This window comes from Gymnoscopelus microlampas (assembly GCF_963454915.1).
Source record: "Gymnoscopelus microlampas genome assembly, chromosome: 2".
In the NCBI taxonomy this organism is placed as follows: Eukaryota; Metazoa; Chordata; class Actinopteri; order Myctophiformes; family Myctophidae; genus Gymnoscopelus; species Gymnoscopelus microlampas.
In genome coordinates, this window is record NC_139939.1 from 30085857 (window position 1) to 30104323 (window position 18467).

Consider the following 18467-nt stretch of genomic DNA (forward strand, 5'->3'; position numbering starts at 1 on the left):
CCCAAATTAATATGTATTCTGAAAATATTGTGTGCCAGCGAGCGACCCCCATACAAGATTTGTGTTGTTAAAATGTTTCAAAAATGTTCCAAAATTATTATTATCCCTTTTTAAAAAAATATAGCAGATCTACAAGCTCACAACTGAGCTTATAGGTCGGCTATTTTCAAATAGCCGTACCCTAAAGTCGTTTCTTTGGGCTTGTTTTCATAGACCTGGTTGCTTATTTCTCTCGCAGAACCTGGCAAGTTTGTCTTCCAGGAAGTGTTATTAACTAGGATCGGAGTAAGAAATGCGCTTCACCACCAAGGAAAACATAATAACTGTCTATCTCTTTTTTTATTCATGCTTTAAGCCTGCTTTAATTTCTCAGTGAGCAATGAATATATTTCTAACCATATCCTCTATACGATGGCTGTGATTACGAGTCGATTTCCATATAACACTTTATTATCTCTCTAGCTAACCTTTACTAGCGTCTTAGCCTGGGGATCTGACGAAAGTAAAGATCTGATCCTTCCGAGCGTAGCTTATGTAAAAATAAAATAAATAACAAACTTAATCGGCGACACAAAAATACCAACTGCATACAGTACATCGGTATTTTCGCTGCGAATTGGGTGCTTTGCACATTATTGATTTATAACCAACGGAAAGTAGCAGACGACGGTCAAAGCGCAGACAGACATGATGTCCGAAGCCGTCGTAACGTTTCAATCGCAGCTCTCTGGCGTCATGGAAACCGTATTCAAGGCTGCCATGTACGAGATCACCCGGCTGGTGGAGGACAGCTTCCTAGAGGAGGTGACGCGGAGCAGAGAGCAGGTCGAAACCCTGAAGAGGAGGCTCAAACAGTCGGAGAGTCGGCGCAAGGAGAGGCTGCGAGGAGACGGTGGTGACCGGACGGCGGCGGGTAGATGTGTTGACTGTGGGAGAGTGGGGGCGGTGTCGACTGGTGAAGAAGGGGGAGAAATATCAGACATACAGACAGGTGAGTCTCAAATGTATTTCACTCTTGGTTTGTTTCTCGCTCTACACATGAATCAAACAGGACATGCCGAGAACTAGCCGCAAGCAACTCTTAGATATTTTTTTTTATATCTGGAATCTAGGGTTCTAATCCCAACCCTTTAAAGCCCATACATCCAAACAGAAAAGTCCCATCTGATTGTAATAAACGATGTGAAACTCACCAACATTGCAGCTGTACGGGAAGCTTGAATTATCATTTTTTTCTATCTGCAAAGTTTTTGTTTCCTGAAAATCCACCATAGACATGCTATGAGCTACTTTCTGTCAATTAATTCTGAGCAGTTGATTATTTTTCTAAGTGTTGGAGTTTGGAAGCGCTTGTTGGAAATCACTCAAAAGTCCTACCTGTTAATAAATTTCACATAATGCAGCAGAACGTTGCGTTGTTGACAACGAGGGCTTTCAAACTCCCAACACTTAGAAAAATAATCACCTGCATGGAATTTATTGACAGAAAGTAGCTCATAACATGTCTACGGTGGATTGATAGAAAAAGGATCCGTTTGGATGTATGGGCTGTTCAGGGTTGGTATTGCAACTCTAGAGGCCAGATATTAAAATTAGAATCTAAGAGTTGCTTGCCGCTAGCCGAGAACTCTGTTTCTTTTGCTGTTCCTAAAGTTATTCGTGGCTGTCAATTCAAACACACACACACACACACACACACACACACACACACACACACACACACACACACACACACACACACACACACACACACACACACACACACACGAAAGGCAGTGGGATAATGAAGAAGTCCTGCTTCATTTATATTAGTTAAAATGTTCCTCTTCTGTAACTAAATCCAATGGAACATTCTTACTGTTTGCCCATACAGATCATAGGGACCATAAACTAAAACAGGAGGGAGTTGTCAAGGAGATTCACAGCTGTCGGGGCATTGCCAGAGAGATGGAAGAACTAGGACCGGACACCAACAGTTCTGTGAAGGTATCTCAGGGGGAGGAATACAGATAATCATTCATTTCTGCTATGTTGGGAGGGGGAAAAAATCTGTAACATTCATGCTCTACCCCGGGATACAAACCTGGATCCCCCGGGAGCGCCACAATGTCTGCTGTTGAGCTAACGGTGAATTTGCGAATTTGGATACCAATATACTTTAACTGGTAACAGAGTTAGTTGCTTTTTTCGGTCCATGTACTGTAATGTTTTTAGTCCACCTTGTGTTTGCCTTTGTCAGTCGTATGCTGTAGAAATGTATTTGTTTCCACCAGATGTTCCGTTTAGACTATAAAGACTGTATCATATCATGATGACTCATGTCGGATAAATGTACTCCATATGTTTTTCCTGAGTGTGTAGGGTTTAATTGACATTTACTTTTATATTTTTTGTATGACTGTATATTAAACAAAATTGTCTGTTTTGTCTGTCAGTCCCCAGGCATAGGGAATGAAAAGCTGAACAGACTGCTAAAGGAGGAGGTGCTGAACATCACATCAGACAGCACTGAGCTTCAAGGGAAATGGGATGTTAATTTGGATGGTCAGTTTCACCAGGCCTCATGCTCAATACACATGATACACCAGTTATTGTGAAAATACATATTCCTAAGAAGTTCGTTTTTCATTAATCATAACAAACATCACTTAATTACTAAGTTTGTACAAAGCATCTACTGACAACCATATACAACCCCCACTCACTAATGGATACTTAATAGGATGATGCCCATTCTAAATTGACAGCTTGAGAGGAATTCCTGAGCATGTACAGTACCTGACCACAGATTGCATTATGTGAATGATTTACGTGTGATCCTGTGCTACAGCGACTGTAAATGTAACGGAAAATGTATTTCTCTCATTGTCCAGGAGAAGAGGAGTCAAATCTCTCTGGGCCTAGTACAGGCCTCAACAACCATGAGATTCAACAGTGCCAAGATGAATGGGATACTGGCCTCGATCAGAGGCCAGATCCAAGTCTAGAGAACGATGCAACAGACCCATCCGAACCTCTTTACCGGAGCCGATGTGGCATGGAAGACCTGGGTGGCTTTGACAAGACTGGGTATGGAGGTGGCCACATGTTTGATATGAGCAGCCTGGAGGGATTACAAGAGTCACCACCACGCCTAGCCGAGGAGCTGACTTACATGGGCCACTATCAGGGAGATTTGGGGGCATCTGATGGTACTGTGCATAGGTCTCATCAGCCTGGTCCCAACCGGAGTAGAAGGGGTGCATTGGGTTCACCTGTGGATCCACCCTCAAGGGCCAACATTGATGTGGATAGAGAGTTCAGTTGTCTGTTAATCAATGAGGAAGGCTACCTTCAGGATCCAAGTGTCTTGTACCCTGAACATATGTCAGGTGAAACAGTCAGTAGAGCAAGCCTGCGTGGGCAAGGTGGTCACATTGGAGACCATTCTCTACAAAATACAGATGTATATAATCCTTCAGAAACATACAGTCTTACTCTAAACCTGGAAGAAAGGTTACAGCATCAGACAGGAGCAAGAGGTGGTAGAAGGCACAACTGTAACCAGTGCTCCATGTCCTTCTCTGATTCTGCATCCCTTAAAGCCCACAAACATACACATAAAGCTGGGCAGGGGCCACCATTCTCCTGCAACCAGTGTGGGAAGACATTCACCCAAGCCTGTAACCTCAAAGTCCACCAAAGGATTCACTCTGGGCAGGGGCTTCACCTCTGTAGCCACTGCGGAAAGGGTTTCCCTTCCTTCTCTGATTTGAAGACGCACAAATGTAGCCAAACAGGTGATAAACCTTACTGTTGCAGTGTATGTGGGAACAAGTTCAGCCGTCTGTGGAATCTGAAATTGCACAGGCGTATCCACACACAGGAGAAACCTCATCAGTGCACAATGTGCGATAAAAGCTTCACGAGAGCAGACATATTGAAGGTTCACCAACGCACCCACACAGGGGAGAGACCATACTGTTGCACTATCTGTGGCCTTAGTTTTAAACGTCTGGATCATTTGAAATCACATCAGCGCAAGCACAGGCCCGTCTGTAAACCTGAAGACGGCTGGGGTGAAATTGGGCTCAATTAATTTAAATTGGATATTTGGGTTTACTATATTATGGGTCATTGCTTTTCTTTATAAATATCATGACAACATTCAGTCAAAATTTTGGTTATGAATGAGCTTATGTTTAGTTTGCATTCTTTTCAATTAATACGCTGTTGCCTTCAGTATGAAGGTCTGAAATATGTAGAATACGTAACCTAAAACTTAGGATATGTTTTTGTATTTGCGTTTAGGGCATGTGTTTGTACAAATGACACTAGCTACATTTGTTACCGAAAATAAGGTACTTGACTGAGTGACGTTATCAGCACTGTAATTATCCCAGTTTTAAAATAAAACAATTGAGTTTGATTACTCTTATTGTGTTTTTAACTTTTTTTTAATGGGGACATCACATCAGCAGTCTGTGCATTGTCTTATTGTCATTGGCAAGGATTAACCACATTAACCTTGGTGTCCCTAGTTAAATCTAAGTTTATGAAATTAGGTAGCTGATATATTGCACGTTTACTTTAGTGCTAGGTATACTCTTGGTTACTTGTTTTAGAAGAGAATGCACTTAATGCTTCTGGTGATTAGTAGTTTCGTTCCCTACCTATGTTGAATGCACTTATTGTAAGTCGCTTTGGATAAAAGCATCTGCTAAATGACTGTAATGTAATGTATAAGTTCAACACATTGCAATGTGACACTATGAACTTGTAGATCTGTATTTTTGTCATATGATGGTGTCAAGCTTAATTGGTTTAAATAACTTTATAAGACATTTTTAAGACCAAAACAGAGTGCTGCAGCTTGTGTCCTGGAATTCAGTCTAGAACGTGGAATTTAATCAGGGGTTAAAGACAGTTACCTTCAAACAGTACATGTCTACAGTCAAACTCGACACTTGTGCGTGTAAGCTTTTACATATATGTTATCAATCATCACTTTAAATACCCAGTTTAATAGGTCAATAATGGACCTGGAAAAAAAGAAGAAAAAAGACATGCTCAAATGGATGGGTGCTATATCAAGCAATACCATGTCAAATTAAATAGAGATATTCACACTTTAAATAGCTCCTGTTAGAAGGCTTTGTATTTACTGGTGTAACAACAAGGCTCTTTCTCAGACATCAGAAGGGATGATCATTGGAGCTTGAAACACTACTACAGCCTAACGAGCTATTTGGTGTGCAGATGTCTATAATACATTTTATAGTAAAGGTTTAAAAAATATTAGAGTATGAAATTATAATGTATTAGAAAATTGATATCCACATACCTTACATACTTGTAAAAAAAGAAAGAAAAGAAATATACTTCATAGCTCCACATGGCATTGGTCTATTTTAATTGTAAAGAGGGGTTTAGAGGGGCACAATATATGACAATAGAAAATCAATTACTAAAATTTGGTGGAGCTGCTACATCCTCCTGGTGGGGTCACTGGCAGTGGCAGGTGAGTCAGTCGGGTACCGCAGCAGTGCTAAGGAAGAGATAAGAATTCATTGGCTTAATGTCTAAATTGGGACAACAAGAATTAGCTACTCTCTCAAGAAATGCAGCAGAGAGGACTAACCTATGTAGACATTACCAAAGAAAGAATTGATTGATTAGTCAATCAACCAATTGATACATTTTATGTTGAGCAAACATAGCATGCAAAAACAGATTAAAACAAAACAAGAATAACAATAAAATATAATGATTAATAATAACCCAATAAACTCAATACCAAATTATCATAAGCAACACAAATTATATTACATGATCATTCTCAACAACTAATCAATCAACTCGTACATGTAAAACTCATACTCTCTCTCATGTAAAACTCATAACTCTATCTCTCACACACACACACACACACACACACACACACACACACGCACGCGCGGGCATGTGTGCGTGTGTGTGTGTGTGTGCGTGTGTGTGCGCGTACGTGTGTGTGTGTGTTTGTGTGTCAATCACACAAAAACATTGTACTTGTAAATAATCACTTCAACAACTTCAGCATCCGTTATGAGGAAATTAATGGTTTGTTTAGGTTAGTGACTCTTATTAGAGTCAGGGGATATTTAAAAAATCTGGGAATAAATTCCTTACTAAGAAATGTCTTCACCAATGTGTTCGTAAAGATGTCTAGTAACACATCTCACAAAGACTGAATTTCAGTTTCCCTAGGGGAATCTGTGACAGCTGTTGAAAGTTGGGGTACCCTGCAGGAAAAAAATGAAAAATGTAATTCTGCTTTAAGTAGCATGTGAGGGGTCAAACTAGTTTTTTTTTCATGATTCTGAATCCATTGCAAGCATTTGTTTTGCACAAAAAACACTCCTTGGGTTAAAACAGCCATAGCCACTTTTCCAGGTCATTAGACATCTTCCCCTGTGACTCCTGCATGTCCTCTCTCCCCTCATCCTTAAACCACCTCTTTGGCCTTCCTCTTCTCCTCTTACCTGGCCGCTACATTTTCAGCATCCTTCCCCTAATGTGCCTCTCATCTCTCCTTTTCACATGTCAAAACCATCTTAACCTCGCCTCTCTTGCTTTATCCAAAAACCTTCTAACATGGGCTGATCCTCTAATTTAGTCATTTCTGATGTCCTTCCTTTTCACTCCTAATGAGAATCATAGCTTCCTGCCACCCCCAGATGTGCCGCCTGTCTTTTCATCAGTGCCACCATTGCCAAGCCATACAGCATGGCTGGTCTCACTACTGTCTTATACATTCCCTCTCACTGGTGACCTTCCGTCACAAATAACTCTTGACATTTTCCTCCACCCATTCCCTCAAAGTATGCTTTCAATGTTCTCAACACACTGTCTCCGCCGGCTAGAACATTTCCATCTCTGTGTCTCTTATCACCTTAACATGTTGCACATCCTTCAATACCCATTATCTTTGTCTAGCCATCCGGTGCAGATCATTTTCTCTCTTCTTGGTGTCCAATTTCTCATTTTCTTTACCTTGCCTTTGCCACCTCTCTCTTACCCTTACTCCTCATCTCCTTGTACTCCTGCCTACTTCATTCATCTCTCTGGGTGCCTTTCTTATCTCCTCCCTGAGCTCCACACAGCATAGAGCACCAAAGTCACTGCCGCTAGAGGTGTTCCGTACCAGCTGTTCCGCTGGTTCGTGGCTTTATTGTTTGTGTTGAAATCCCCATTGGAGAATCTTAGATCATGTCATATAAGAACTGTTCCAAAAATAAACACACCACTCCGGCATTTCTGTCAGGGGGGTGGCTCTGCCTTGTTTATGATATTCATTGTCTCCGCCAGGCCGAAAGGCATGGCGAGAGAGTATGTTTTACCCTCTGTCCGTCCGTCCGTCCGTCCGTCCGTCCGTCCGTCCGTGAGTCCGTCCGTCCTGTCCGTCCGTTAGCAGCTAATCTCTGGCACCGTTGGCCCGGCCGCTGCGAAACTGTGCACACACACTCCCTGGATGCCAATTCAGTACTATTTTTTCAGATTGGCCCGTTATAGCGCCACCAGGAGGCCGGTATGTGCAAAACACATTTATTGATGCTACTCCTACAGATTTTGTCCAAACATCACACAAATCGGTACACAGTATCTCTATAGTCATGTGATCAACACAGATTCATCCAATTTCCCATATTCCATCCTGATTGCCTAAAATTGGCTTCTAAAGTTTGCAGGAATGCTCCGTTTTGAACAAAATGCCTCAAATCATGAACACAGCATGCAATTTCCGTGAAAAAAAAAACATTCCCATTAGGCCGAGGAAGAACTACCATTAGATTTTTTCAAATCAGCCTCATGGTGGCGCTATAACAGGCCGATTCGTATTTTTACCTATAACTGCACCGATCTGTGTACAACTTTGTATGCACACTCCCTAGAGGTCAAGGAAAAACCTTTGCCCTGCATTTTTCACATCTGCCTTTTATAGCGCCACCAGGAGGCCGACTTATGTAAAACATGTTTTTTTATATTACTCCTTCCGATTTAATCCACATTTCACGCAAATCGGTACACATGATCTCTATAGTCATGTGATCAAGACAGTCATGTGCTGTCACAGATTCCCATAGGGAAACTGAAGTGAATTGCAGTCTTTGTGAGATGTGTTACTAGTAGACACCTTTACAAACACATTGGTGAAGACATTTCTTGGTAAGGAATTTATTCCCGGATTGGACATTTTTCTGATAATATTCCCTGATTTAAAGAAAGCTTATCTAACTTTCGGTGCAGCCCATAGGTTTCCCTTCACCAAAGCGATAAGTGAGGCTGGGACCGAGGTTATCACCAAAGGCGTTTTGACACTGTTGGACCTGCGGTGCGAAGGCCACCGTACTGCGTTCAGCGTTGCCATGTCCGCTTATTATAAGCGACTTTGGGCTTGTTTTTCTGTAAAGTCGCATGTTGCGGGTTGCGTTTCTTTGGGCTTGTTTCTGTGAAAGTGTTTTTCAAAATATTCCTAACTTTTCACTTTTTTTCCAAGATTTTTCTTTGAAAATAACAGATGTATATAATGTTAGTGCTCATGTGGTCGCTAATTTTGGGGTTGTTGTCATAGACCAGGTTGCTTGTTTACCTCGCAGAATCTGGCAACATGGGCTGCGTTGACAGTGACGTCACGATCGAAACAAACCAAGCTCGCTCGGGTCAATGTAAATGATACACAAAGCATTTTAAACAGTGGAGAAAACAATATATAGTCGTGAGAAACAAAACCGCAATTCTGCAAACATGACCATTATGCCGAGCTGTTTTATTTCAGCTCATAGGAGTTCTGTTCTGGCTTCCTCCTCGATAGATGGTAGAGCCTAGGTAAGCTAACGTTAGCTTGCTAATGCTAAGAATGGCCGTGGCAACAACATAGCTGATTCCGAAGAATCAACAGATGTTTCCTCTTTAGTGGAAAGCAGTGCTTCCTTTAACATTGAGTCTGTATATTTGAGTTTGTATATTTGTCTGCCATTACATGTTTCGATGAATTGAATACACAGGACCCCGATGGAAGCTAGCCATAGTGCTTTCTTGGGTTTAATCCTTTTAGCATCCTTTGATATAGAACTGTACTTTCTGTGCTTTTTTTCTCAAACTGTTAATAAAGTATACAATCAATCTTCTTTCTGTTCTTTCTTAAAGCCTGCACCATCCATCTCCTGCGAGCCTAGACATGGACTGCACTGTTGCAATGATGTGCAAGAAGCTACATAACCTGAGCTTGCAGTTCCGAAGGCTCGTATCTGCAATATAAACAAGGACTGGAATTGAACCCGAACACGCACAGATACACGCATCTTGATTCAAAGCTTGTTTTGAAGGAGTGGACTGGATTCCCATAGCCATACAAGTAGCAGCATATCCCATCATGGCTGATCTGGACACCCTCATCCTCATGTTCCAGACCCAACTCTCAGATGTCATGGAGACAGTCCTAAAGACAGCCATGCATGAGGTCACCAGGTTGGTGAAGAACGGATTCGTGGAGGAGGTGAGGCGTCGGAACCAGGACGTGGAGACACTCAGAACACAGCTGCAGTGGGCAGAGACGAAGCTGAGTGAGGCTGATGAAGTGGAGACGGGCAGACAGAATGTGAGGTGTGTTGACTGTGGCAAGGCGGTGTGCTCGGAAGGGACCAGTGATGCTGCTGAGGAGAGTGGTACGGAACTAGAGTATGGTAAGAATAAAGTTTGGCAAAGAAACGATAGAGCCTAATTAAAATGATCTAATCAGCCTCACTATACTGTTAAATCCTGAGCGTTCATTTAACTTTGAGAATGCACAAATTGACCCATAAGTGTTCATGGGTTTCCCATTTTTCCGTTTGTACACTTTCTGAGTTACAAATGGATAAATGAACACTGAGGACTTTGCTGTGTATTCTGTATTATGTAGTCGTTCTCTGTGTGGGGTCTCTAGGGATCCCAGGTGATATTATGCACAATAAGAGTTTTCATTGCACAAAACAAACATATACTTAATTATTAAATGTGTTTGCTCATAATAATGTGGTTATCTGGAGGTTATGGTCTTTCCGTAAGTATAGCACAGTTGTTCAGGCAAACAGCTACACTGGGTAGCACAACAAAGAGCTATGTTTTGAAGAATAATTTGCTTAATAATACTCGCCAAAAATGCAGAAAACCATGTGGATTCAGTAGCTTTAATGTTACTTTTGTAATTGCTTGTCTAGGTGTCTTGATGGGGTGTGGCATGAAACAAGAGGATGACGCCATGGAGCTGTGCACAAGAAGCCATGGACAGGAAGTGGTGTCAGAGTTGGCACAAGAACAAGAAGCTGACGTGCCTGTGCTCATTCTCAGCCCTCTTAGGGAATCAGTGGTTGGTGACACATTTGAAATATTATATCAAAAGAATTTAGTTTAAAAAAAGTTAAAGAAAAACATTCACAGATTTGATGATTTGTCCTCTATGCTGTACAGACAACAGAACAAGATGATGTGAGGCCAGTGGTGGATGTGAAGAAAGAGGAAGTCAATGAGCCATCCTGTTCTGCTGAGCCCTCTGGAGACTGGGCTGTTGGCCATGATGGTTAGTACTAGCGTCATTACAGTACAGTATGTATAACTGTTCAGTTACATACAAATTAGGTTCACATGTACTTGTGAAATGTTTAGTCCAAGACATAGACTAAAGGTACACACACACACACACACACACACACACACACACACACACACACACACACACACACACACACACACACACACACACTTTCATAACTGTAAACACTCATATGTCTAGCAACAGATATTCAAGTATGTAATGATTCAACATATAGTAATGACAAGGACTTACTGACACACCTACTCTAGACCACTTCATTACTAGGGCTTGGTATTGAAATTTGATATTTACAAAATAAATTGCTTCGATACTATTGGGTATTGAAAATTGTTGTCCAATGGCTAAATAGTTAATCTCTTCAGCATAAGTGATCTAATCATCCTACTTGTTCTAAGATCTGCCAATCTATTGTCACATGTCTGAAAGGCAGGAAAAACAAATAACTCAGGGGAGGGCGGAGCTCATGTATTGTCTTTTACTGTGGGCATCATCATCATCATGTCACTGAGGAACAATGTCTCAAAAAGATAGCAGCCAGGTATTGATTAACTTCACACAAATTGATGCCAACAGCGGGCGGTGCAATCTATTTCAAATGGACAATATCTTTGAAGAACGGTAACACAATGAATTCAGTGAAACATTTGTGCATAAATGTAAGAGCTGAGATTGACTTGTTTAAGATGAGCTGGTGGACCAGAGCTAGCAAGGCCTCCCCTCACCTTCCAGTACAGCTACACAGCCTACATAATCCCCATCACCAATCTCCCCCATATTGCTGTCACTCAGGAGCAAGCTTGCCCGTTACCTAAGAAAGTAGACATGTTGATTATTTTTGAAGAAACACTCAGTGAATCCTCTGTAAGATTTAAGGAGGTGGATCACCTGCAGCTGGTGAAAGAGGAGGAAATCAAACGTCATACACATCATAATTCAATGGCGCAAGTTCTTGCAGGCATTTGCAAGGAAAGGTGCGACATTTATTGAAACTTGTATTTGATACTGTAAAATGAGCTTTATTATCCGGAGTTGGGTCGCGGGGGCAACAGTTCCAGCAGATAGCTCCAGCCTTCCCTCTCCTGAGCAATATTAGCCACTTCCTCCTGGGGGATCCCGAGGCGTTCCCAGGCCAGTGTGGAGATGCAGTCCCCCCATCTGGTCCTGGGTCTGCCCCGGGTTATCTTCCCAGTGTTATGTGTCATGTGTGCCTGATATATACCACTTTCAATAGTGTTACGCTTTGTTCCCATATCTGTACACTGTGCATTGATCATTATATTGGTCTCATCCTTTCAGAACATGCTAAACAAGCCATACTCTCATCATCTACACAGCCAGACAACAGTTAGCAGAGTCAGTCACCAGAGTCAGCTGATACCTTAACCGTACTAACCTTAATTCAATTTGCCCAATACATAACTGATGATACATGGATTGACTGCTTCACCATTCTGTGTGGAAAAAAAGCTAATGCGAACCTGAGGCGTGCCATTTCTCAGCAAAGGAGACCAGTTGCAGGTGAGGGGGCGACAATTTGTCCAAATAGTGGTAGACTCCATGAGGGAGCATTGCATAAATCCAACCAGGAGGCAGTGTGCCCAGATAGCACAAGCCAAAGCAAGGCAATCCTCCAAACGCTTTGCTGACCTGACACATGAGGGGGAGATTCTGGGCTGTGGGTATTTCTCACTTTGAACACATATTAAAACAAGGGTTGAGAACCTCGACAGCCACAATACACTTGCAGGACTCCGAAAGCTCAAAATAAAGCACACTGAAGAAAATGGTGCCAAATTGACCTCAGCCAGAATGGACAGCTACGGCTGTGTGAAGTGGCGACCACAAGAGCTACCGGAGGGGAATACCCTGGAGTCCTTGGAGCATAAGTGGGCAGAAATGGTGAATATGTTCACTTTGGAGGGACCCAGGAGTCTATAAAGCCAATATGGATGATTTCATGAAGATGACATCTGTTTGGAGATCAAACATAATGCGGGCCAGAAATTCAGCATGTGTTCCGACCTCCGTCTCATGGAGGAGGAAGATGGACACATCATATAGAGGCTTCAGCCATCTTGATTATGATGGCTAACTTCTGTGAAAATGAAGAGGTCCCGCTTCTGGCTGATGTGAGTGGTTTCATGTATTAGATAAACAGTTTAAACCTTTCTGCGTTCAAGGCATACAGTGTAAGTCATCAGGGTAATGACTGTCCAAACACGTTGCATGTTTGCACTAAAAAAGATGACTAATTTACAGTAAATCCTTTTCATGAGGGGTTGATGAGTACAGACATTTCAGCATGTTGTCATCAACTGTGTATTTAATACACCGGCTTTATTGGTCAAATTTTTAGTGCCATCCTGTGAAGTGTATGGTTAAATGTATGAGGAACAACTACAATCCTAATCTACTTTTGTGCTTTTGTGCAATGGCCGGGCACTGTTTACCTATGACCATGTGTTCATTGAAATATGACACAAATTCGATCGATCGGCCATACATATTGGAAATAAACTGACTGTTTTCTTGTTAATGGCTTTATTTTAACATTTTTGAGTTTTGTTTTACATTTTCTCCCAAAAGATTAAAGTCTTACTGTGAAATATCCAGTTTAGTAGTCTTTTTTAGTGACACCTCTGGCAGTTCTGTTAAGTGTCCGGGTAGCTCAGTTGGTAGAGCACTCGCCTTTGGATCACAAGGTTCTGGGTTCAATCTTAGGCACCGCCAACTCAGCATATGAGTAGCCCGGCTTGGGTGTGGCAAGTTGTGCGCGGAGTACTGGGTAGGTATTGTGCTCTACCTCAGCAACAGCAATCCATCTCTTGGCTGATACTGACAACAAGCTTCTCCGATACATAATAAGTTATGGACGTTTGAATTTTGTTCATAAACCAAAATATTTTCCATGGATTATTTGACTTTTCAAAGAAACAACCAGTGGTTTTAAAATTCAAAAAATAAATAACTATGTTTATATTCAGTGTTATATTAGCCATCACAAGCAAGTTTGCAGTCTCTGCCAATTTATTTCAATACTCTACTGAAATGGATGGAACTTAACTCTAAAATCAAATAATCCATAGTACCCTCGGAAAATGGTCTGCAATAATGTCAGGTATACCATCAGTTGTAGAAAATGGGCCTTACTCCCGCTATGGTCCTTAAAGGAGCACTTCACCCCTGGAAGAAGTTCCAGTCACTCAAACATACCTCTATATGTAGTGGGGAAAAGTATAAACATTTAAAATTGGCGTCCCCTAACTGGAGGACAAAAATAGTCTGTCTGTGTTTTATGGAATTGCAGACCACAGCGTATCACTGCCTATAACTTCAACTCCCAGAATGCTTTGCGCAAATTTCAATAAAGTGCTAACATTAATTATACAGCAAAACTATACATTATACATACAGTAAACAATCACAATATTAAAATACCTAAAGGGGCACCTCCCCATTTCCAACCTTATCGTCATATAATTAGTCCTCAAAAATCTCATTATTATATGAAAAAAGCTCATTATAAAATTGTAACATTTCAGTCTACTCTCTACTCGCTCTGTGTCACAGAGGTGGGCTGTGGACAGTTCATAAACCTGCACACCAATTACGACATCAGTGTGGATTCCACGCTAATAGAAACTACAGAAGCCATTGTTATGCAGTAAATATCTTCAAAATCAAACAAATTATGGCATGCCTATATTAATGTCAAGACATTTGTTTTGCTTAATATTTACTCGTTAAATTTGGCTGAGCAAGGATTTATTTTTTATTTTCTTTGTAGGCAGAGAAATTGTATTTAAAATCATTATACGTATAACAATTAACTCACTTCATGTTGAGTTATAAAACAGATAAATAAAAAAGGACAGTTCAGGTACCATTATCAAAATCAAGGTATTAGCACTGGTATCAAAAGTTTCCAACAATACCAAGCCCTATTCGTTACATTTGGTTGCACAACATTCACCTTTATCCACGTAGTATAGCATAATAACATTAATTGCCATTAATATGGACCATCTTCTCATTGATTCTATAGGCGCCGGAGTTGGATCTGAATCCCACAGCATGAGCGAGTGGACTGAAGCACAACCAGAACAGACGCAGCAGAGTAGTGAGGAGTTATTGAGAACTATCATGAGACAGGACCCACAGACCCCCATTGCTCACACTTGCACAGACCAGGAGGAAACACGCTCTCTGTACGCATGTATGGTTACAGAGCCCTCCGAGATTTCTCCTTTTGAGATAGACTCCACTCAAGTCACTTCGACTCTGAGACCAACTGGGCTGCCCCTGAGCCACACTCATGAAATGGGTAACAATTGTGAAACAGCCATGACCAGAGTCACACCCAAACAGATGGGCCACAATGCCACGGCACCCATATCAGCCAGAGTAGGTCGAGATCATATTTCATCCTCAGATTCTCCTAGGGCAAGACAACATTTTAGTGATATGGGAACCGTAGTGATCAAGGAAGAGATTATCGTGAATTCGGATGAAGGCGAGGAGATGGAAGAGACAGAGATGATGAGGCCAGGAATGGCACCTTCGTTTACAGTAAACCAGTACATGGGGGGACCAGAAGTTCACAAGCAGAACAAGATTTCCCATAAACCCACAGTGACGGAAGTAATGAAACTGCATTCCAAAGTTGGTTCAAGTACAATGCTGAAAGCCACTGTACAACACCACCAAACAATAAAAAAGCCTACTCACTCACTGGCCTCCAATACCAGTAGGACCGCGTCTTCCGATGTTCACTCTCAAGTTGCGAGCCTGAATCTCCACCACAGAACTCCCGCCACATCCAAAGGAGTTCCTCCGCTCCTATCCCTCCAAAGAGCCCAAGAGCCCAAACGACCCCTAACGCTTACACGGACGTCCAGCATACCGTGGGTGAGCATCAAGACCCACCAGCAGTCTGCAAACTCCCAACACCTCCACACACACTCAGGCTCTCACTCTCACTCACATCTACTGCGCTGCAGTCAGTGTGGGAAATGCTTTCCCCACCCCAGCAACCTCAAAGCCCACTTACAGACCCATACCGGGGAGAGGCCATTCTGCTGTTCCCTGTGCGGTCGCAGCTTCACCAAGCTGAGCAATCTCAAGGCCCATCGTCGCGTTCACACTGGGGAGAGACCCTACTGTTGCTTAGCCTGTGGCAAGCGCTTCACCCAAAAGTGTAACCTGAAACGACACCAAAGGATTCACCTGGAGTAGACGGCATATAACGAAGATCTATTATGTCTGATTCAAAACAAAAAGGACCATTTTGGACGTGGCACATGAATTATAGATTAGGAACGAAGAATGTTCCCTTTGTGTTATGATGAGTGGTTGATGTGGTGTTGCATCACAAATTGCTTCCAATATCCCTGTGTGACAGTGTGATTATTCTGATGAATCTCTATATTACAGAATGATGTGTATCTATTAACTGTAACCCATCAAGTGTTGTGGTGTTTTTCACACGTTTCAAAACACAGGGTGTTCTACAGCAGAGGTTCCCAAACCTTTTAGCTCGAGACCCAAAAGAGATGGTTGGTGTTTCCACAGGATCCAAACTAGTGAAAATAACCGATCTACAAGCTCAAAACACGTGACGCGTTGTGAGCTTGTAGATCTGCTATTCTCACTACTTCTTACAAGTTTTAAAAAACATTATTTATGACATTTTTTTTATTTTTGTATTTATTAATGAAATTCTTTCGAAAAATGTTTGAATTCGTTTTTAATTCATTAAAAATTGTAAACAAAATGTAGGACATTTTTGGAAAAATCTTTGGAAAAATGTAGGGAAACAAAAAGTGATATTTACTTGCACAAGACAAATGGGTCCCGAAACAGTGTTCTACAGTATGTACTGCAGCATCAAATTGTGATGCAGCAGCATCCAGATTTTGGTCAGTAAATGGAATTATATATTCTGTGAATATTTAAATTCTTGCATAGTTTCAGTGTTTGCAGTGGCCGGGTGCTTAAAAGTTTCAAAGAAGCGTGTTGATCAAAGATCACTGACCAGGTGGCTCTCAAGGTAAAACCCTCCCTGTTTTTTTTTTTTTACGGCATGGCTCTGTACAAGTCTAGCTGTCTATAAGAGGGTGTGTGGGTGTGGATAAATCATTTGCGGCTGATCGGTCCAGTGGTTTGTGAGATTAGCTAGAAACACAGTCTTATAGACAGCTTGCCTCTGAGAAGCCACGGCGTACAAGTTGAAAGTGAAATCCAAATACTGTTTTCATTATGTACATCTGCCCCTGGAATGAAAAAATACCTTAACATGTTGAACCATCACAGTTGATCCTCAATGCTATAATGAAAATTAGTATTGACATAATCATGAATTGATGTAAAAAATATAAAAATAAAAACATGAATAAAAAGCTTCAGTTGTGCCGTCTTCTGTTGACAATCTCTTCATAAAAGTTTTACATTCTCCCCGGCGGGGGTTATTGTGTGGGAGAAATATACAATGGCAAATTGAATATCCATATACTGTATACATCTATGTATGTAACGCCCATGATTCAAACTGATCGCCTGCGCAGTAAGGGACACTACAGCCAAACATGTTATACACTAGCTCAAAGCAGCTCAAAGGGGAATTTCCCTTGGCTGGGGGTGATGTTAGGCTTTTGGTAGTCGGGCAGAGTCTCAAAGCCACTCTGCCACACAAGTTTACTATTACTCTTTTCAAGAAGGTATATATAACAACGTATAATACAAATAAATCTTTAGCAGCAATAGTAAAAAAGTTATTAATTGTGTATAATGTCTAAGTATAGAACAGTTCTAAGTAACCTCATTGTGGAATATAGTCAAGACATATCAACTTACATTTTATGTAGTAACTCCAATAAGTGTTAAAACAAATCACAAATTATGTAGTTTATTTACTTTACCCACCATTTGCCTTGATGACAGCTTTGCATACTTTGGCATTCTCTCAACCAATTTCATGAGGTAGTCACCTGGAATGCTTTTCATTTAACAGACCTTAATGTGTTTGCGCAAATCACTTGCTTGAGCCAAGAAACACGATTAATGCACATTAGGAAATACATCAGAGGGAATCTGTCATTTGGTCTCTTGACTCCAAATGTGAGATTTTTGATTCTAACCGGCAACCACTGTGTCATTGCGAGATTCAAGGTGAACAGATTATCTCTGCATGTGTGGTTCCTAACGCAAAGCATGGAGGAGGATGTGTGATGGTATGGGATGCTTTGCTTGATACACTGTTAGCAGGTGTTGGGAGTTTGAATTCAAGGCACACTCAACCAGCAGGGATATACCATCCTATTTGGTTTGTGCTTAGTTGGAAATGTTTTAGTTTTTCAACAGGACAATGACCCAAACATAACTCCAGGCTGTGTAAGGGCTATTTGACCCAGAATAATATGACCCCCACTCCTTTGAGGTCTTCATTTGTCACAGTACATTTGTACATAGGATACATCTGTCCTCTGCATTTAACCATCCTATTAAAAGCAGTAGTTGGTGCTATTAATACAGTGCCCGGGGATAAAGTAAGGCCACACCGAGGATTGAACTCACAACCCCTGGCTGACATGACCAGTACCACTGAGCTATGCCGGCAATTGGACAATCACCCGATTTAAACCCAATTGAGATGTTTTGAGATTAGTTGGACCACAAAGGGAAGGCAAAATAGGTGTGCACAAACTCTCTTGATTATAGGTGTGTGCAAACCTTTGACTGGTCTTGTACTATACATAATTTACCAGCAAACAATTATGTTGAAAAATAAACCGGAACTTCTTTATGTGGCCTCTTGGTGGCAGTCTATCACCTACCTACACCTACATACTGTACGAGA

The 18467-nt window shown here is 41.5% G+C and overlaps 1 protein-coding gene across 1 annotated transcript; it reads left to right on the forward strand.

Moving 5' to 3' along the window:
* Positions 1-272: 272 nt before the first annotated feature.
* Positions 273-17020, forward strand: LOC311054846 (uncharacterized protein). The gene is made up of 8 exons (XM_084070846.1): positions 273-991; positions 1874-1986; positions 2436-2544; positions 2874-4070; positions 9333-9701; positions 10218-10366; positions 10468-10576; positions 14658-17020. The coding sequence occupies exons 1-8, from the start codon at positions 688-690 to the stop codon at positions 15845-15847; spliced, it is 3540 nt and encodes a 1179-aa protein (XP_083926972.1). The 5' UTR covers positions 273-687; the 3' UTR covers positions 15848-17020.
* The last annotated feature ends 1447 nt before the right edge of the window (positions 17021-18467 follow it).